Source organism: Spinacia oleracea, chromosome 4 (genome assembly GCF_020520425.1).
Source record: "Spinacia oleracea cultivar Varoflay chromosome 4, BTI_SOV_V1, whole genome shotgun sequence".
Taxonomy (NCBI): domain Eukaryota; kingdom Viridiplantae; phylum Streptophyta; class Magnoliopsida; order Caryophyllales; family Amaranthaceae; genus Spinacia; species Spinacia oleracea.
Window position 1 is genome coordinate 170,286,455 of NC_079490.1, and position 21,687 is coordinate 170,308,141.

Sequence of the window (21,687 nt, forward strand, 5' to 3'; positions counted from 1 at the left end):
TATCTCCATTCATGTATATCCTAAAGATGGATGTGGATCGGGTCGGGCTTGGTCGGGCCGGCCCGAAGTCAGACCCGACCCAGCACGAAAAAAGCCCGATCCGGTACAATCACGTAGTCGTGGGCTGTGGGCCGGGCTTGTGCCTTAATTTTTTTTGGAAAAAATACTACAAGGCACGACTCGATCCGGCACCAAAAAGCACGTTAAATTTAATAAAATTAGTCTTAGGCACGATGAACAGGCCCGACACTGCACGAAAGCCCGTGGATTCGACTCGAAGCCGACCTGACCCGACCCACGACCACTTTTATGTGTATATGATTATATGTCAAATGAAAAGGTCGAGTTGATCCATATATGATTCTAACGTTATCAATGTGAATATATGAATGAAGTTCAACGTGCATGCCTAAAACTGACAAATCTTTTAACTATCTCTACGTGACTTTAGATTTTCACTTTTCTACTACTAACAATTACTCCCTTCGTCTCTAAATATTTTTCTCGTTTTCTTTTAAGGTGTTACTGAATGATCTTTCCACTTCTTTTCTTTCCTTTTTAATCTCCTCTTTGTAATTTGTGTGCATATAACCTTGTAATTCTATTGAATTATCTTAAAAAAAAATTAACCTTATAATTATTATTTTTTGGTAAATAAATGAGCTTTATTACCAATAAGAACGTTAAATGGTCACATCCTCAAAATAGTTTGTATTGTCATAAATAAAAAAAAACAAATTTAGCCACAAAAGTAGATATATATACTCCGTATATGTTTTTAAAAAACACTTAAGTAAAAGTTAGTACGTATTGAACATCAAAACCCCGAAGTAGAAATATATAATATTTAATCAAGTATACCTAACATACCTCCCTATGATGTCCTATATTTTTTTTAAAAGGTAAGAAAAATAGTACATTAGGAACCCCTCTACACGAGGGTTACTCCTTAACTGTCTAATTAAGATGCAAAGTAACAATGAGAGTTTGAGTATTACTCCCGCCATTTCGAAATAATATATAGGGACACTTTGACTTTTTGATACTATTCACAAATTTTAATTTTGTCTATCATTTATGAATTATGGGTAAGAAAAAAATATAGTCATGTTATTTCTTGTTTGATTAATCTCGATATGTATTTTCAGAATATCAACTCTTTATAATTTTCAAGAACACAAAATTAGAGATAAAAATGTCCAAACATTTACACGGACAAACTTGAAAATTTTAATTATTTTCATTATTTCAAAACAGAGGGAATATTTTACAGAAACCTACTCCAAGTTGCGTAAATATTTTATTATGAAATTAAAAATACAAATAAGAAAATTAGTGATAGGGAAGAATCCATGTGTCGAAAACGAAAAAAAAAGTTATCTTGAAGGGTTCGAGAAGTGGAACTAGCTGCTATAACACGTAGCAGAAAAGAAGCTAATAATTGCATGGCACGTGCCGGTTTACGTGTCCCATGTCAAGACACGTGGTGTCATTTAGGAGAAGCATGCAGAGTTATAAATATAGGGTCGTTTCAACCTAATAGCTCAACACAAGTCGAATAATTAACTCATACTTATCACTTTTAATTACTATCAAATACTCAAGTTTGGAACTTCCTTTTAGAAAAGACTGAAAATGGCATCTCATGATCAGAGTTACAAGGCTGGTGAAGCTACTGGTGTCGCTGAGGTAATGTGCTTAATTAGTTTTTTTTCATACGTAATTAACTAGTCACATACTACGTATGAGTATAATTAAGTTATATTTTTATGTATTGTTACTATTTTTAGTTTGAAGTGTTACAGATAATTGATGATACATTGATACGTACTCCTGTTTTTTCTCTCTTTTTTGTTTTTTTATTTTTTATATATGTATGTATTTTCCTTTAAAAAGTATTGTTCTTTACATTTACATTAATGTAACACATATGATGAAAGTTTGAAATCTATCTAAAGTTATCCACTTGTCCATATGGATAGTAAATACTGCTAGTTTCTGAATACTGCTAGCAGTTTGATTAGCATACCTGTTAAAGACACTAGTTTAAATACAAATACATATTGGTAAAAGTTTTAAAAATTATATATGTGAATGTATACACTAAGACTAATCTAGTAATATATTATACAACAATATTTAATTTTTATATATTAGCATAAAATATAAATTGTTTCAAGTATTCATGAAATGATTGAAAGGAGGGCCTTTAATCACTGGCCTAACTTTTGATTCTGGGAGGAAAATCATGATGTTAAGAATAACCTATTTTGTACATAGATTTTTCATATTATTCTGTACATAAATTATTCTTGATGTGGTGTTATCTCTTCTTTGGAACATAAAAACATTGTTACCTACTGCATCCGTTTTAAAACATTGTGGGAATTTATGGTTAAAAGTTTTGATTTTTTTTACAATTAGTGTAAACGACCTTATGAAAAAGGAGTTTTTATTTTGATAAAAAAAAACCCACATAACTGGTAGTTTCTATGTTACTTTAAAAAATATTTTAGATCTATAATTCAGAGTCCCAATGGATAAATAAATTATCAGATGCACGAACATCCAGTATAATATCCCAAAATTCTCGAAGTTTTCCTTCAATTAACAGTCATTATTGGGCTTTTTCACAGGAGAAAGCTAATCAAATGATGGGCAAGACTAGGGGAGCAACAGATGCAATGAAGGACAAAGCCCAACAAGCAAAAGACAAGACAATGGAGACGGCCCAAGCTGCAAAAGACAAGACATCTGAGAAGGCCCAAGATACCAAAGGCCGGGCCCAAGATACAAAGGACGAGGCATACGGGGCAGCCCAAACCACCAAGGACAAAGCGGCTAGTGCGGCCCAAACCACCAAGGACAAGACTGCAGGCGCGGCCCAAGCAACCAAGGACAAGACTGCAGGCGCGGCCCAAGCAACCAAGGACAAGGCGTATGGGGCGGCCCAAGCCACCAAGGAAAAGGCCTCTGAAATGGCTGAGGCCGCCAAAGAGACGGCCCAAGCCGGTAGCGAAAAGACGGGTGGGATACTACAAAGGACTGGTGAACAAGTGAAGACCATGGCTCAAGGTGCTGCTGATGCTGTTAAGAATACTTTTGGAATGGGTGAAACTGGTGAGGATGACCCAACTCACCCAACTAGTACTACTACTACTAGGACTACTAAGACTACTAGGCCATAGACTAGATAATCTAATTGTCTGTTGGGCTTTTGTATTTGTGGGCTTTTTCTGTTTTGTTGTTAAGTTTTTTGTGGTTTTGTTGTTGGATTGTGTTTTGTATTTGCTTTTCAGCTGGGCCCATCTTGGGCTTGTAAGAGTGACACTTTTTTTTGTCACTTTTTGGGAATTAGGGGTGTGATTAGTTTGGTGAATTTTATTAAGATCCCCTTTATGAAAGTATAAATGAAAAAAAAAAACATGTTTTAGATTTTACTTTCTCTTCATGGTTGGAAAATGCAATGTATTATGCAAAGCTTTCAAAAATAGAAAGGTTGTAATTAAAGACAAACCTTGAAATAGAGACTTTACAACTAAAAGAAACAAGAGTAAGTATTATGGTTGTGTAGCTTGTGTTTTACCATGTAACCAAGAATCATCTATGAAAAACTTTGGAAGAAAGAAATGATAAATTTGTTGTTTGTACTCCAGATCTCTCCGTCACGGAATACTTACACTGCTTGCTTTTCTTACGTTTTAGATTACTTGCACCGAGTTTATAAATGGTAAATTTTATTAATATTATATCAACTACTCCCTCCGTTTCTTTTTGTTGTATCCGTTTCCATTTTAAGCGTTTCATATTGTTGTATCCATTTAGAATCTATTCTATTTTTGGACATACATTTTATCCTAAAATACCCTTACATTTCTATCTAATTACCAAAATACCTAAAGATTCTACCCATATTCCCACCTAATTTTCCCCACCCATAATATTTAATTCTTTTCCCTTCCCCATATACCCACTCTCTCACCTCCTTTATCACCCATCATTATCACTCCTCTCTCTTACCTTATTTCTTTATTATTTTTTCACTCCTTTATTTATTATAATCTCTTACACCCAATCATTTTTCTTACACCCAATCATTACACTTATACCCATACAAATCAATATTCCAATTTTCTTAAAAACCACACCAGATTCCAAATTGATACATAAAAAAGAAATGGAGGGAGTACTTCCTTCACATGTCATTGTGGTCCCATACTCCCATGCACCTTTTCCCTACCCCTTAACTTCTTTAAAAAGTTGACACATATCTCATTTATGTGAAAAATATATCAACTACTAATTCCGTTTCAGAAAGTTCTTTACGCTTTGAAAAATGTGTCAAAGTACGAAAATTTTGACCGTGGATTTCCACGATCTATGTATAGTGTATATTAAAAGGCGTTGTGATAAGCAAGCCTATGTGCCACGTGGCACTCACACTAATCTCACTTCAAGGTTCCATGTAATACACAATTATTTAAAAATTGGTACAAGTCTTGAACCCGTTACCTCTAATTTGTAAACCAAACAATTAACCACTAATCCAAATCAAATTATATGTCATCTTTTCATAACAAAACATAATAAATGACAATTTAATAATTATGGAGTATTGAATTTATTTAAAATTTGTATCGCGTGTATTAACCCGGGGCATTACCCGGGCCCAAATACTAGTTATATATATCAAAATTTGTAAAAAAGTTTATGAAACGGATGTAGTATCATCTAATTAAATAATAAAGTCAATTATTTGTATTAATTTTGTGCGGTCAAACCGATTCAAGTATTCCGGGACGGAGAGAGTAATACACAGACACAATTTTGGCACACAACTTCTGAATTCTGATAAAGAAATTTACAAATTCACCAAGTGTATTGTTCTTTTATACACAATCTCCTCCATCAGAATAAGGATTACTTTCAGTTCTGCTCGAATCATTCAAAAGCGGCTCTTCCCTATTATTATCCTCTGTACTAACCTTCCCAAAAATCCCAGAACAGTAATAAAGAATTACAGACAACACATACAACATCAAGTACAGGTACCAAAACTCGGATTTGGTTTTTACCGCTATGAAATACTCCTTCCGTCCCTTAATACTTGACTTGTTTTGACTTTTTGCACTATTTACATAATTCACTTTGACCCTATTTTATTTTTAGTATATGAAAATAAATGTTAGTATATAATATATTGTTGGATTAATCTTAATATAAATTTCAAAATATTAATATTTTTATAAGTTTTCATAATATGTAGTTAAAGAAATTGGTGGTCAAAATTGTGCATCGGCAAACGTGTTCGGTCAAAACAGGTCGAGTATTAAGGGACGGAGGGAGTATGCATAATACAAGGCAATAACAAGAAACACTAAGGTAATTTTTCCACCAATATCTCAACACAAGTGTAAATTGCACATCTTTTGAGTGGTCAAATTGAGTATGCAAATAAATAGAAAGAACCAAGAAAGCAAGTACCTTCAGAGCTAAATCCAAAAGGGTATATAGCTGTAATTCATTTTCATACCAGTAATTCAAGCAAAACGATGTGAAATTTCGCCGAGAAAAGAAAAGTGCACTTTGCATAACCATGAAACGATGACATACAACAACAAGAGTAAGTCTAAGATAACAGAGAATTCTCGGTACGTCAAAGAAAATGAAATTCCCATATCCATTTTAATGGTTTATGTAATAACGGATGTAAAAAAAAATTAAATAATGTAGTAATAAAAAACGCAGAGATTTAACGTGGTTCACTAACAATGTGTTAGCAAAGGGGATGAAAGTTTTATTGAATACAGAATACAACTAGGTTATGACCTAGAGAACTTATATACTACTCTCGTGTTGGGGTGTTATAGTAAGGGCTTGACCGATTCAATACATTATTCTAACAGTTTCTATGGAAGAGTTATGGCTTCTGAGAGATGAAGCAGTAACAGAGTTGGGTTTTTAGTTCTTAATTTTAAGTAGAAAACTCGAAATTTATAAAAGAAAGGAGATTAACATCAACAAACAATCCAATGGCGTTGATGATCAGATAAATCAGAATAGCATTCAAAAGCTAGCGGAAATGTCAGTTGGCGTGCTTGACGTAGTAGTAGCGGGAACTTTGATGGGTGGTGGGAATTTGAAAAGTCCCCGGTCTTTTTTCACGTTATTTTTATTGTTTATTTTTATTAAAATCAAACTACATACATAGGAAAATTTTCAAACTAGATTAGATTAGAAAAAGTAAAAAGACTCTCACAGAAAAAATTCAGACCAGATGAAGAGAACAAAACCTTACATGGAAAGTGTAGCCATTCATAAGACAATTATTGTGTCTCTAAATGTCTATTGTACACTCGGGTCGGGAGTTTTTAAAAAAATACCTTCTCTAAAACGAGCGATTTCCTTCAATATTGCTTAAAGAACGTTAAATTCCTAAAATACGCCACTTTATAACATATTCCTACCATACCGTCCACGTCAGCATCAAAACCGGTCTAATTTTTATTTTTATTTTTATCAATCGGTACTAAACTGCGAATTGAAATAGCAGTTGACCCAACTAAACCGCTATTTCAATTAGCGGCTTAGATTTCAGCCATTTTCTGGCTGCAAACTGGAAACAACAAGTTATGAGATATGATGCATACAAAACCGCCAACTCAAATGACAGTTTTGTTTTAAAGCAAACATCCTTTTGAGTTGGTGGTTTTATACTGAACCGAGAAAAATATTATTTTTCTTTTTCCATGCTAACATGTACAATATGATGGAAAATATGTTATAAAGCGTCATATTTTAGGAATTTAACGTTATTTGAATAATATCGAGGGGAATCACTCCTCTAAAACCTGTGAAAAAGTAGGAAATATCACGGGAGTTTGAGACTACTTTTCAAAGGCCCATGCCTAGACTTTCATCCTTGGCGGCAACTATCCTTGACCTCCATGTAGTGGAAATGTTGCATGTTGTTTGGCTTATTGAGTGGCCCTCCTTAGTCCTTACCTATGAACCAAAGGCACAAAGGCTAAGGTGTCTATTCTTCCTATGAATAACTTGTTCCAATGCATATCCCTTTACCGCACGAGTTAACATTCACCTTTTAAGGCACCATGCCACCATATAGAACGAAAACACAATTTCTTGTTACCCTAAAACCCTTTTCTCCGCCCCTGAATTTTTAGTATTTTATTGGATTTATTTAGGTTGTGTGAATTTTCTGTATTATAACGGATGCAAATGAAATTTAACACTAATAATAATGAGTTAACTACGTTAACAAGTAGGGGAGGAAAGGTTTATTGATCTTGAAGACTGAAGAGTACAGATTACAGAATATAATTAGAAAATAGGCCAAAAACAGATAAGTCTAATCCAGAATAACAGATACAGTAAAATTCGAGATCTCGTATTAGAAACGTTACGGTAAAGGGTTTGACCGATTGAAAACACTATTGTGACATTCTGGTCGACGGTTCTTTCCCACTCTCTGGGTTCTTGGTTGTGCAAACTTCTCAACTTCTCCACTCTAACAAACTTAACAAAACCCCAGTTTTTCAATCTCTCTCTCTCATATTTTTTCACTGAACAAATTCCACTAAATCTAAATTAACATGGGTATTTCATCAATTTCACATTTCCTCTCTCCATTAAAATACCCACCTATTGATTTCCTTCAAAATCCAATCTTTTTGAGAGAATCCTCTGTTTTCATACACTTAATCCTATTATTTGGTCTAATTTTTGCATGGGTATACAAATTATTCCGAAGAGTTGAGAATGAACACTCCAAAGATAGAAACTTTTGGTATTATAAACCTGCTTTCTTGCCTTCTTTAGCTCTTTCTTTATATAATCTACCTTTGTTTTGCTTAAATTGCTTCTATTGGTATAGAAATGGTTGGTTAGATGAATACCTAGTTACCCTCTTAGATTTAACATTGAGGGTGTTTGTTTGGTTGTTAGTTTCTATTTACTTGCATACACAATTTATTAACCGCTCAAATGGGGTAAACCTCCCCATTTTATTGAGAATTTGGTGGGGTTTTTATCTTGTTGTTTCTTGTTATTGCCTTGTGGTAGACATTGTCCAATTTAGGGGGAAGCAAAGTTTGCCAATTCAAGTTTTGGTGTCTGATGTTGTGTATGTTATGTCAGGGATTTTTCTTTGTTGTGTTGGGATTTTTGGGAAGGTTACTAGTGAGGATAGTGATCTTCAAGAGCCCTTTTTGGATGGTAATGGTAATGGCAATGTTAATGGTAATGGTAGAGTAGAATCGAGTAAGAGTGAGGGGAGTGAAACAATTAGTCCTTATTTGAATGCTGGGTTGTTAAGTAACCTAACTTTCACTTGGGTAGGATCTTTAATCACCAAAGGGTATAAGAAAACTTTGGACCTTGAGGATGTTCCGTCACTTTCGGGTAAAGATGATGTTAGTGAATCCCATATGATTTTTAGAAATTGTATGGAGTCTTCTAGAAATGGCAGTGATAAGAAGGTGACTAGTATGAGCCTTGTGAGGTCTTTGATCTTAACGACATGGGTCGATATTGTATTGACGGCTTGCCTTTGCCTCATTAAGACATTAGCTTCTTATGTTGGCCCCTACCTCATTGACACCTTTGTCCAATACCTTAATGGGAAAAGGGAATTCAAAAACCAGGGCTATGTACTTGTTTCTGCATTCTTCGTTTCAAAGCTTGTGGAATGCCTTTCTCGGAGACATTGGTTCTTTAGGCTTCAAGTAGTTGGTATAAGGGCAAAAGCTGTGCTTATAGAGAGCATCTATAATAAGGCATTGACCCTCTCTTGTCGGTCGAAGCAAGGTCATACGAGTGGGGAGATGATCAATCTCATGTCTGTTGATGCTGAGAGAATTGATGACTTTAGTTGGTATATGCATGATCCATGGATGGTCATACTTAAAGTTGCATTGGCTTTGCTTCTCTTGTATAAAAGTCTAGGGGTTGCAGCAATTGCTGCACTTATTGCAACCGTGATCATCATGTTGGCCAATTTTCCTTTGTCAACTGTGCTTGAGAAGTATCAGGAAAAGCTTATGGAATCGAAAGATAAGAGGATGAAGGCTACATCTGAGGTATTGAAGAACATGAGAATTCTGAAACTTCAAGCATGGGAGATGAAATTCTTGTCTAAGATTGTTGAACTAAGGAACGCTGAAAATGGTTGGTTGAAGAAGTTCCTTTATACTTCAGCAGCAACAACTTTTGTTTTCTGGGGTGCTCCAACATTTGTGTCTGTTATAACTTTTGGGACATGTATTATCATGGGTATCCCTCTCGAGTCAGGGAAGATTTTAACTGCACTTGCAACATTTAGGATTCTTCAGGAACCCATTTACAATCTACCAGACACAATCTCTATGATAATTCAGACAAAAGTTTCCCTTGATAGAATTGCCTCTTTTCTTTGTCTTGATGACTTGGAACCTGATACTATAGAGAAAATTCCTAGAGCTTCTTCTGAAGTAGCAGTTGAGATAAATGAAGGAAATTTTGGCTGGGACCCATCTTCCCCAAGCCCTACATTGAAAGACATAAATCTTAGAGTTCAACATGGTATGAGGGTGGCAGTTTGCGGTACAGTTGGTTCCGGAAAGTCAAGCCTACTCTCTTGTATTTTGGGAGAAGTACCAAAGATCTCTGGATCTTTACGGTTGAGTGGGTCCAAGGCTTATGTTCCACAATCCCCTTGGATTCAGAGTGGCAAGATAGTTGATAATATTTTGTTTGGTCAGAAAATGGATCATGAAAGATATGACAGGGTTTTAGAGGCATGTTCCTTGAAAAAGGATCTCGAAATCTTGTCTTTTGGAGACCAGACAGTTATTGGTGAGAGGGGTATTAATTTGAGTGGTGGTCAGAAGCAAAGGATGCAAATTGCTCGTGCTTTATACCAAGATGCTGACATATATCTGTTTGATGATCCTTTTAGTGCTGTTGATGCTCACACTGGTAGTCATCTCTTCAAGGTATTATCTTTTTTCCTTTAGCATATCATATATTCTATTTTGATCCATTTTCTTTGTACTGATACAAGAGAATATTCACACGATTCCTGTTAGATGGTGTAAATCTCCTTAAGTTAGGACACTTAGGAATTGTATATTCCCTTCAATTTATACCAAGAGATGGAGAGTCCTTATCGAAACACAGTATTAACAAGAAAATGCATGATATATTCACACAATAGCTATGCACTAGAATATTTCCTATTCTAACAATTCCTAATGATAGATATTTTACATAATGATCACTGTTAGGGCATGCTTGGATTAAGTGTAATGCATTAAGGAGGTAGTAAAAGTCAAACTAATTTTGGGTGTAGATAATTTTGTAAAAAAAAAATGTAAAGAGGGATATTCGATATAGAATTACAGTTGTAAATTCTAGGATTAGTGCAGAGGATAAAACTTGGTTTGACAGTATATGTCACTAAGGTTTTCCCTGGTTTTTTGCTGCTCTAAGTTGTTAGCCTTGTAGTTTTGTTGTTCTCTGGCTGTTTCCATGGTCCCTCCTAGATGGTTTGTGGCGCCAGTTAACTCTTGGTTGTAAACGGGTGTTTGGATTGCAATATAATTCTTACTTGCTTACAAAAAAAAAAGTCAAAACTAATAAAGGTGATTGGAGGTGATGATAAGGGGATGAAGTAGTGGTAAAGTGAACAAGCTAGTGTTGGTAATAAGAAAAGAAAAGGAAGAGGGGAATAATTACTCTCATTATCGGGGTAATAGTTACCCACCATCCCCCTAGGGTAATTATTACTCTCATTTGGGAGTAATAACATTCCCCTTCCTCCCTTCTGCTCATAACACCACGACTTCTCATTATAACACCACCACATCACCCTCCTTGCAACCACCTTAATTTACCTTCATTTTTTCATCTATTAAAGTAGGTTTGACTTTTATTACCCCCTAATCCATTACCCTCAATCCAAGCATGCCCTTAGAGTTAATGTTATGTTGAGAGTGTATGAGGGTATTACAGTAATAGCTGCAGGCTACTACCTATGCCATTGTGATACTGGCCATCCGTCGTGCACGTTTGATTCTGCTTCTTGATCTATGTACATGTCTAAGCAATCAGAAGTGCTGACTCACAATTGTTTTAAATGTGCATTCTTAAGGTCTGACTGTCTGAGTCTGCAGATGCAGTGTGTGGAAAGCTGAGATTCAGGCTTATTGTACACATTACATGTGCAAGCTTCAAATATGTTGTCCTGTTTAGAATCTCTTGTTTTCAATAGTGAATTTCATTTTGCCAATTTCCCTTTCCATTCTCTAGTTACTTTCTTGTCCCAGAGATCATAACTTATTGGGAACTGCCTGATTTACAACACCTATAATGCTAGTTAATTTGTGTATTTGCATGGATTCCCTTGCAGGAATGTCTGCTTGGATTATTAGAATCCAAGACTGTGATATATGTCACACACCAAGTGGAATTCTTACCTGCTGCAGATTTAATCTTGGTGAGATTTTTTTAAAAAATTTTGCTTCTTTCTCTATTCGATGCCATTGTATTTTAAATCAACTTTTGATTGCTTTCTAACACATATATCATTTAAAGGTCATGAAAAATGGGAGAATATTGCAAGCAGGAAAGTACAATGCTATTCTTGCTTCAGGAACAGACTTCATGGAACTTGTAGGAGCACACGAAGAAGCCTTATCTGCACTTGATTCAGTTGAGCCTGGAATGATAAAGCCGACATTTCATGAGGAATATAGTGGTACAAAACCCTTAGAAGAGGGGAGCAATGTTGGTGAGGATGGAAAAGCTGATGACACGGCAGGGATTAAGGGACAACTTGTTCAAGAGGAAGAAAGAGAGAAAGGTAGAGTTGGACTTTCAGTCTATTGGAAATATATCACAACAGCATATGGAGGTGCTTTGATACCCTTCATATTGTTAGCTCAGATACTTTTCCAGACTCTTCAAATTTTAAGCAATTATTGGATGGCTTGGGCAACTCCTGTCTCGCCTGATGCCAAACCTACAGTTGATGATAAAACTTTAATAATGGTGTATGTTGCTTTGTCCGTTGGAAGTGCCTTTTGTATCTTAGCAAGGGCAAGTCTCCTTATGACTGTTGCATATAAGACTGCTACTTCACTTTTTACTAAGATGCACTCTTGTATATTCCGCGCCCCAATGTCATTTTTTGATGCTACCCCAAGTGGGCGGATTCTGAATCGGGTACTTTACACTTCCCCTGCTTATCCTTTGTCATATTGCATTTATTTTCGAGAATTTTTTTGAAAATTGATGGTAGAAGAAGAATAGGAAGGTAGAAAATATAACGAGATTTCCCTAAACAGAAATAAGTTTCATACAGCATTTGCTGCGACATTATAGTTCCATGTCATGATTCAGGCATCTACGGACCAGAGTGCTGTGGATTTGAGCATTCCATCTCAAGTTGGTGCTTTCGCATTCTCTTTGATACAACTTTTGGGAATTATTGCAGTGATGTCAATGGTTGCATGGCAGGTTTTCGTGATTTTCATCCCTGTTATTGCAATCTCTCTATGGTATCAGGTAAATCTGATGATCTGTGTTTTTTTTTTTTTTTTTGACGTGAAATCAGATGAGCTTTGCACCCTTGTTGTTATGCTTAATTGGAACTTGCTTTGGGGTTGTTCAGGAGCTTTGTGTTGAAACTGTGGTTTTTCATGCAGTATATCTCAACAATTTACTAAATGATTTTCTCAAGTCTTTTTCCTCTCAGAACCTAGCTCCAGTGTTAGTGATATTTGTATTCGTTGCCACAACATCTTGACTCCAAAAAGTCCGAATGGAAAATATATCATTTAGTTAATAATCTCCTGTCGTTACTAAACAAATCAATATTCTACAAAGCATTAGGTTTGTTGTTAAACTATACTGCTTAGGATCAGCGTTCTAGTATTAACCTTCTACAAGCATTATCTAGTTTGTGAATATCAGCTGAAATGCGAAGATTGAGCTGCAGCTACTGCAGTACAGGCACAATCATTTGATACTCAATTGAAAATCAATTTCTTTTCCCGATTTGCTGCCCCTTGCTGACATAACCGAGTATGAGGTGGGGAGGTTGTGGGTGGGTGGTGGGGTAAGAGTGGACAGCTGCTGCAACTAGATGCCAACAAGTTTTCTCTATGTTAGCGAGATCAAAAGTTTTTTGTTTATCTCTCTTATGTTGTCCTTTTTCCTTGATTAACCTTAGGCGAGTACTGTTTAAAAATTCTGATAAAAAGGTATCAGATGTTGGATTATTAAGGAAATAGAATTGTCAATTTGTCACCAGGAAGCACATTGGTTAATGCCACGGTTGGCAGCCCTGGCAGGTGTATTGCATGGGAATGGAAACGGGCAACGAAAACATAAAAAATGTGTAAAGAACTGAATATTTTGGGCAGAAATATGTTTAATTTGATTGAAAGATGAAGAACACCAAACTGAGGTACCAAAGTAGTGACTTGAGGCCACCAATCTCCAAGGGTTAGTGACTTGAGGTCACCACTCTCCAAAGCCTAAGCTTTACTAATTTTTCCACACCCTTTCTCTTTCCTCTCCTACTTTACTTATACTATTGTGCTCTCTCCTACTTACAAGTACAACATTAATTGCTGCTGCTGCTGCTTTTATTTGTCAAGTAGTGGCAACAGCTTCACTTGGTGTTGTTGGTGTTGTTGGTGTTGTTGGGTTGCAGTCTGCTGTCTGCTGCTGTGTCTGTTCTTTTGGGCCTCATTAAGTGGGTTCATTACAATACCGACCCCCTAAACTTCCACCTTGTCCTCAAGGTGGGTAATAATTAGCTGAGAATTCACGGCCTCGGTAGCAATGGTCAATGCCATTCAGTTTTCTTAAATTGACGCCCAGTTTCCATTGACGCTCAAGCTCTTCTTTGTTAAGTGTTGCAAGAAAAATGATCAGGTTGTCATGGGGAAGTAAAAAGTTGTCATGTGGTGAAGTCAAGGTGAGAGTGGAAGTGGTCATGCTTCTCATGTGCTGAAATAAGTTTTGATTGAAAGGTTTTGGGTTGTAACCAGGAAAGTGATTGGTTTTAAAAGTAAAGGGTTGGGTAAGTTTGATGAAAATTGGGCTGGGTTGATTAGATAAATGAAGAGTAGAGAAAGTAGGTTTAGAATTTTGGGCCTTAAAGGTGGGCTCTGTCTCATTAATCAAAAAGAGATTAATTTGTGAAGGAGGGGTTGCCAGCTTGTCTTCTGCCTGGTTGATTACAGAGTTGCCCTTAGTAATCTATTGTGGATTTTCCCCAACTTTTTCACCCTCTTCACGTATCTTCACCAACCTTACATGACCCTTTCTTATGTCACCTTGCCCACAATTTACCCATTTGCCCTTACTTTCACCATCCTCTAAAGTTATCTTCTTCTCCAAGCCAAAGAGTAACACACTGAAGCTTCTCCCAGACACTTCATTTTCTGGAAACCTCTTCTGCAAGCTCCACCGACATAGAATTGCTCCACCACCAGTCAGACCGCCAGCGAAAAGACCTTGCCCACTTATGACCAAGCCACCTCCACCAGTGTACCCATTTGAAAAATCACCTTGTCTTCCACCAAACTTTGGTGGCAAGTAGTTGACTTTACCAACTCCGTTCACGAACTGAACACCACTGCGGCAGCCACCCACGAGAAGACCTGGACCACCACCAGATCCGCAACCTCCAGCACCGCCACGCTCAAATCCTTGTACAGTTGGTCTGCCTACCAAAACACCAACATATCCACCTACTCTACCATACCTAGCACAGCCTGGTCCTCCGCCCAATCTGCTCCCCCAGGCACCACCGCTCTCGAAAACATTTTCGCCACTGTGGTTGTTTCCGTCGACAAAAATTTCTGAACCATCAACATAAAAAACCCAAGGAACACCTCCATCTCCAAATTCTGGTAACAATCTCCCAGATCTACTTTTCTCAATCTCCATTTTCTCTTGCATTACCTCCACAATTTGTGGCTTGGTTTCGAAATTCTCCCCCACTAGATCTTGATCTTCGTCCCCAAGATCCTCCCGAATCCGCTTCAATTCTCGTGGAAGGAATGCTTCACCTATTATCTTCTTCAAATCTTCTTTAAACTTCTTGATTTCCTCCTCCATTTTCTCTTTGAAATTTTGTGTCGAGGGAGGTGGTGATAACCCAAAACGTCGCAATACATGGTCCTTCAATTCTTGCCAACCATGGAAAGGCAGGAACTTGTGTTCTCCTTCGAACCATCGCAATGCTTCACCATCGAGTCCGATAATGGCAGCCTTAAACTTGTCTTCTTCATTTAAGTGAAAAAAATCGAAAAAATCCTCCATTTGAGGAATCCAGACATGTGAATCTCTTCCACCAAACACATGAATTTGAAGCTCTTGTCGGATGCGCTGCTCCTCCTTGCAATCTGAAATCCCTTGATTTCTTTTGCTTATGATGTAAGAAAACTTATCACGAATCCACCTTTGCATCAAGTGTGCTGACTGTTTTCCAGCAAACTCCATGGCTGATTCTTTTTCTTTTTCTCTTTTTTTTTTTTTTTTTTTTTTGGTGAAAATCAAAAAAAAAAAAAGTAAGATCAATAATCCCTCCCAGAACTGTACCGCTCTGATACCAAGTGTAAAGAACTGAATATTTTGGGCAGAAATATGTTTAATTTGATTGAAAGATGAAGAACACCAAACTGAGGTACCAAAGTAGTGACTTGAGGCCACCAATCTCCAAGGGTTAGTGACTTGAGGTCACCACTCTCCAAAGCCTAAGCTTTACTAATTTTTCCACACCCTTTCTCTTTCCTCTCCTACTTTACTTATACTATTGTGCTCTCTCCTACTTACAAGTACAACATTAATTGCTGCTGCTGCTGCTTTTATTTGTCAAGTAGTGGCAACAGCTTCACTTGGTGTTGTTGGTGTTGTTGGTGTTGTTGGGTTGCAGTCTGCTGTCTGCTGCTGTGTCTGTTCTTTTGGGCCTCATTAAGTGGGTTCATTACAAAATGATAAACACAAATACTGAAAATTTGATTACGATTTTTTGGTCGAGAAATTTAAAATTCTTGTGTGTGCTTTTACCATTGACATAAATAGAGGTACTTGGGTTCACTTTAAGAAATATATAATTGGAAAAAAAAACATGGTTTAGGGGCTGTAAAAAGCTACTAGGGGAACAACTTGCTGTTCATTTAAAGAAGAGTCTTCCCTGAGTTTCTCTGAGTTTTTGAAATGAGAAAGTGACCTTCATAGATTCATGAGACCATTCTGTTGGCTATCATTTATTCTCTCGACGAGGACAACTCTGTTTCCTCGGCCTGTTATTGATTGCTCATGTCCCTGATTGAGGATTGTGTGGTTATGTTTCAAAATGAAAACACTCATACTATAAGCTTAGATTAATGGGAAGATCGTGTTAGATGGACCATTTCTTCTATTTTATTATTATTTTTTTTTTTTTTTTAGAATCATGTTGTATAGATACACGAGGTACTTTATTCCCGTTATATTACATCTTGAGTTTGATTATACTGCAGCAATATTACATACCATCAGCACGAGAACTTTGTAGATTGGTTGGAGTAACTAAAGCTCCAGTGATACAGCATTTTGCCGAGACTATATCTGGAGCAACAACTATTAGGAGCTTTGATCAAGAATCAAGGTTTTGTCAAACAAGTGTCCAGCTAGTAAACGGATATTCAAGACCAAAGTTTTACAATGCTGCTGCAATGGAATGGCTTTGCATTCGCTTGGACATGTTATCTTCAATTACATTTGCTGCCTCATTGATCTTTTTGATCTCCTTTCCTGTAGGATTGATTGATCCTGGTATGTGAGCCCACTTCATTCCTTACTTGATATCCTCCTGCTTACAACATAAACCTTCTAACATACAGTTCTCTATATTTGAAGGAATTGCTGGTTTATCTGTTACATATGGGCTTAATCTTAACATGCTACAAGGCTCGTTGATTTGGAATTTATGTAATATGGAGAATAAAATCATCTCAGTTGAGAGAATCTATCAGTATACTTGTATCCCGAGTGAACCTCCACTTTTTATAGAAGAAAATAGACCAGTTCCGTCTTGGCCGTCTCTTGGAGATGTCAATGTTCAAGACCTTCAGGTAATTTTAGTTTCACTTCACTTTAAAACTTAAACACAAAAGTCGTTTTTTTTAGCCTCCGTTTGGTAGGGTGTAAAACGTTCTCATGGAAAACAAATTTCCCATTTTCAATCAGTTTACGTTGTTTGGTTTGAGAAGGGATGGAGAACTATTTTCCATAACCCCCTCAATGGTGGAAAAACCTTTTCCATTTGAAAGTGAGGAAACCACTTTTCCACCTTACCTCCCCTCTCCTTTCTTCCCCTCAATCTTCCCCATCTTCTCCCATTTTCTTTTAAGGAACCACACAAATGAAAACTAGTTTGAAATTGTGTTTTTCCTTGGAAAATAATTTTGCACCGAAACCGTTTTACACCAAACCAAACGAAACCTTAATGCATGTTGGTTTTAACATTGTGGTGGATATGTACAGATTCGTTATGCTCCACACATGCCACTTGTGTTACGAGGTATTACTTGCACTTTCCAAGGAAGGAAGAAGACTGGCATTGTAGGAAGGACAGGAAGTGGTAAATCAACCCTCATACAAGCACTTTTCCGCATTGTTGAACCTGCAGTTGGGAAGATTATGTTAGATGGTATCGACATATCTTCCATTGGACTGCATGATTTAAGGACCAGATTAAGTATAATCCCACAAGATCCTACCATGTTCGAAGGAACTGTCCGAAGCAACTTGGATCCCCTTGAAGAATACACTGATGAACAAATTTGGGAGGTATATTTTACATTTTGTACACAACTTTGCTCCATTTATATCCTCTTTTCCACCCTAAACTAATGTATTATTATCATCTAACTGTTTTAGGCCCTTGATAAATGCCAACTTGGAGATGAAGTTAGAAACAAAGAAGGGAAGCTTGATTCAATAGGTTTGTTCCTTCGTTTACTTTTTTTTTTTTTGATTTTGGCCGTTCACAAATTCTTATTTACAAGTGGTGTACAATAAATATTGTACACCGGAGTAAAAGTTGACTCAAAATGCTTAAAAATTACCCTAGTAAAAGTTGTCTATTTTTAGTGGTAAATTTTTTCATTTTAATAAAAAAATATTTCTCCAAAATCACTAATAATGTGCAAAATTAATCGTTTAACCCTTTAAAATGTTTATCTAACAACTTTCTTCTATATAATATAAAAGCTAATCAAAACATATTAAAAGTTACAAAAAACTGGATAAACAACTTGGGCGCGCAAGACCTTTTGTTGGCCGTTTTCTACTTTTCACTTACAGCGGTTCTTTTTTCAAAATCTCAGTCACTGAGAATGGAGAGAATTGGAGTATGGGGCAAAGACAGCTTGTTTGTTTAGGCCGTGTTCTTCTTAAGAGAAGCAAAGTATTGATTTTGGATGAAGCAACTGCATCAGTCGACACAGCAACAGATAACTTGATTCAGCAAACACTGAGAAAACATTTCTCAGATTCAACAGTGATTATCGTTGCACACAGGATTACATCTGTTATTGATAGTGATATGGTGGTGCTTTTAAGCTATGGACTTGTTGAGGAATGTGATTCTCCTCTGAAATTGCTTGAAAACAAGTCATCTTCGTTTGCTAAACTCGTTACAGAGTATACAACAAGAGCAAACTCGAATGCAGAGGAAGCAACTTAATACCACAGGGGGATTCATAGAAGGAAAAAAAACATCTTTGCATATCTAGATGATGGCGAAATTCATTGCAATATAAAGTTTGATACAGTATACTCAATAAAACTGTTCAAGTAGAGTTATGTGGTGGTGGTGTTGGTATTAAGGATAATTCTCACTTCAATATACAAACGATAACTATCCTTAATAGTTGGTGGTAAGTAGTAGCATGTAAGAGCGAAGATTTTGATGTTGATAGCAAACCAATTCTGAAAGAATATTATTTTTGAGACGATGTAAAACAATTGATCTCGGATTCTCGATGCCCCTCATGCATGATTCATGAAAATTTCTGGTTCCCCACTGCATCAGTCATTCTGCTACACACTAACACACACTTCCATTCAGGGCTTCAACATTGGTAGCTTGCTACACACACTTCCATTCAGGGCTTCAACATTGGTAGCTTACTAGCTTTCTGGTAATTGCATTGACCCTATCTCTCTTTTCTTTCCTGTTTAGTTGCTCTGTTTTTTTCTTGCACACAATATAAGTCATTGTAGTCCTTGACCGCACGTTTGGTCAGTAATAAATGGTGGGAATGAGAATACTCTAATGGCCTGTTTAGATAGAGGGATTCCATTTCAAAGGTTGGAATTGGACAAAGTCAGCTGTTTGGGAATGCAAAGTATTTGGAACTGAATTTGGCCCAATTCCAAGCATTTTAGGAATTAAAGCCTAAAATTGGAATTTGAAATTACGTTAGAATAACTAGTATTTCAAATCCAAAATCACAGTCTCATGACCTCTCAGTTCTTCTCTTACTCTCTCCTACGCGAATCGATCTTCTGTTTGAGGAGGTACAATTTTCTAACCTTTTTTGGGTTTGTTTTTCCCAAAATTTTGTATTCTTAGGGTTTGATTTCAGTCAATTCTTGATTAATAAAATGATTACATGAATTATTCTTATTTTTGTGTGTTAATTAACACATTTTTTCCGATTTTGATTTTTAGGGTTTGATTTGTGCGAAACAACAGGTATATTATGATATTCATTCTTTGTGATTGCTAATTTCCATCTTCCTATGCGTAGTTATGAAATTAAAAACAGGTAATGTATCAGTTTGAGACTTTGAACGGTAAGTGGTATGTCTTGCTGGATAGCTTGTTTATTTTTAGAATTTTGATTACATGTATGTCTTTATTCAAGCATGTGTATTGATTCATTTAAGCTGGAAAAAACTAAAATTTGATACCTACCTCCTCTGTTTGGAAGTTTTGAAGAAGCTAGTGAGTTCTGAAAAGTACTTGAAGCTTTAGAATAGGGGGGCTGTTGTTTTATCAAGTACGATGTATGTTTTGTCTATTCTAAAGTACTTGTTGCTCTTGAAGTTATGAGTTTTTATTGAAATGGGTTGTTTAGTTGATACTTGATATGCCTTGTGTAATTAGCTTCAACTGGTATTGTTTTTAATTTCTTTTTAATTTTTAATCTCTGATGGATATTGTTGGAACTGAATACTTCATATGTTGAATTAGCATTCGGGACATAGATTCCAGTTGAAGCTATTCTATGATCATTCATTATCATTACCCCATTGCCTCAAAGAGGCTCCCGTAAGAAGCAGGGTAAGAGGGGGTCGAACGTACGTATCATTGCCCCTGCAATTGCAGAGAGGTTGTTTCAAATTGACCAAAAGCGACAACGGGACGACAACGTGACAACCATCTTCTACCTCATGGAAAGGAAGAGCCATTTTAATTTAGTCTATTACATCCAACCGCCAAAAAAATAAATGAATCTTTAAATTAAGGAAGCTATTCTATGAATGCAAAATATAAAACGTGACAACCATCTTCTACCTCATGGAAAGGAAGAGTCATTTTAATTTAGTCTATTACATCCAACCGCCAAAAAAATAAATGATTCTTTAAATTAAGGAAGCTATTCTATGATGAATGCAAAATATAAAGTATGCCTGCTCAGCTAATTCAGCAGTGTTTGTAGTGTCAGATTAACTGTTTATGCTAATATGATTCATATTTTGTGTAATGCTGTTAATTTGGACAGGAAGTACCCCAGAACAAATGCATCGACAATTGGGAAGATATTTGCACAATATTTGCCTCGGACAGAGCTATTGGTGAAGGCGCAGAGCAACATTATGAATCTGGAGACTGAAAATGAAGGTGGGTGTACTTCCGAAACAACATCTGGAGAGTCAAACAAAAGGTTCAAGAGAGACCGTCTTGCTGATACGGTTAGTACTTAGTAGCTTTGCTGAATCTTTCAAGGCACGAAATCCTCCAAGACCAACTAGCCAAGAGATATATATACGATGTGGTGTCTAGCGTTCTAGGTTTGTCTCGTCAGCCAGTCTTAAGGGCGGTCAAGCGATTCGTTAATGGTATGAATGATGAGTTAGATATGCTCAAGAGCCTACCGGATGATCAAAAATTAGATTGGATCTTATTATGTATGGACGGGTAGCATTTTAGGTATATTAGATTGGATCCTATTATGTTTTATTAGATGTCATATTTGAAATTTCAATTCCATCCAAACAATTTACTAGAATTTGAAATTATGAATTTGAAATTCTTATGTTTCCCAGCCACAAATTTGGAATTGAATTCCATCAATTCAATTCCAGAAATTGTATTTCACTATTTCAAATGAATCTGTGTATACAAACGCACCCTAAAATCATTCACGTTGATAGCCGATCATAAATAGCGTCAATGGGAATGGGAATGGATTTGTGTGTAAATGACTAAATGTGTAAGGAATATAAATACACATTCTCATGGTAATGTTAGTTCAATCAAAAAAATCTATTTTTCTTCTCAATTTTCATTGCCACCCCCATTTGGAGAGTGGTATTGGAGGGAATGCAAATCTATCAAGAAAAACATCAAGTTTGAGAAAATGTTTCATTACCATAGACGTTATGTATTATTTT

At 36.3% G+C, this 21,687-nt stretch overlaps 2 protein-coding genes across 4 annotated transcripts; both read left to right on the top strand.

The window, feature by feature from the left end:
- Nucleotides 1–1,531: 1,531 nt before the first annotated feature.
- Nucleotides 1,532–3,440, top strand: LOC110798284 (late embryogenesis abundant protein 1). Its single transcript, XM_022003459.2, has 2 exons — nucleotides 1,532–1,689; nucleotides 2,637–3,440. Exons 1-2 carry the CDS (start codon nucleotides 1,636–1,638, stop codon nucleotides 3,186–3,188), a joined length of 606 nt encoding a protein of 201 aa, XP_021859151.1. The 5' UTR covers nucleotides 1,532–1,635; the 3' UTR covers nucleotides 3,189–3,440.
- A 4,027-nt stretch (nucleotides 3,441–7,467) lies between these two features.
- LOC110798300 (ABC transporter C family member 3-like) lies at nucleotides 7,468–19,693 on the top strand. Of its 3 annotated transcripts, none has more exons than XM_056842823.1 (9): nucleotides 7,476–9,992; nucleotides 11,408–11,494; nucleotides 11,593–12,222; nucleotides 12,517–12,564; nucleotides 16,539–16,833; nucleotides 16,918–17,132; nucleotides 17,545–17,850; nucleotides 17,941–18,004; nucleotides 18,390–19,693. In XM_056842823.1, exons 1-9 carry the CDS (start codon nucleotides 7,614–7,616, stop codon nucleotides 18,746–18,748), a joined length of 4,383 nt encoding a protein of 1,460 aa, XP_056698801.1. In that variant the 5' UTR covers nucleotides 7,476–7,613; the 3' UTR covers nucleotides 18,749–19,693. The 3 variants fall into 3 exon arrangements, 2 of the variants coding, with proteins under 2 accessions (XP_056698801.1, XP_021859169.2); XM_022003477.2 differs by having other exon boundaries at nucleotides 7,477–9,992; nucleotides 12,400–12,564; XR_008932307.1 differs by lacking the exons at nucleotides 16,918–17,132; nucleotides 17,545–17,850; nucleotides 17,941–18,004; nucleotides 18,390–19,693 and having other exon boundaries at nucleotides 7,468–9,992; nucleotides 12,494–12,564; nucleotides 16,539–16,600.
- Nucleotides 19,694–21,687: the final 1,994 nt, after the last annotated feature.

Excerpts from the sequence above, each read along its gene's own strand:
- LOC110798284 (XM_022003459.2), top strand. The coding sequence starts at position 1,636 with ATGGCATCTCATGATCAGAGTTACAAGGCTGGTGAAGCTACTGGTGTC. Across the intron at positions 1,690-2,636 it reads AAGCTACTGGTGTCGCTGAG|GAGAAAGCTAATCAAATGAT; the intron begins GTAATGTGCTTA and ends GCTTTTTCACAG.
- LOC110798300 (XM_022003477.2), top strand. The coding sequence starts at position 7,614 with ATGGGTATTTCATCAATTTCACATTTCCTCTCTCCATTAAAATACCCA. Across the intron at positions 11,495-11,592 it reads CTGCTGCAGATTTAATCTTG|GTCATGAAAAATGGGAGAAT; the intron begins GTGAGATTTTTT and ends TATCATTTAAAG. Across the intron at positions 17,133-17,544 it reads TCAATGTTCAAGACCTTCAG|ATTCGTTATGCTCCACACAT; the intron begins GTAATTTTAGTT and ends GGATATGTACAG.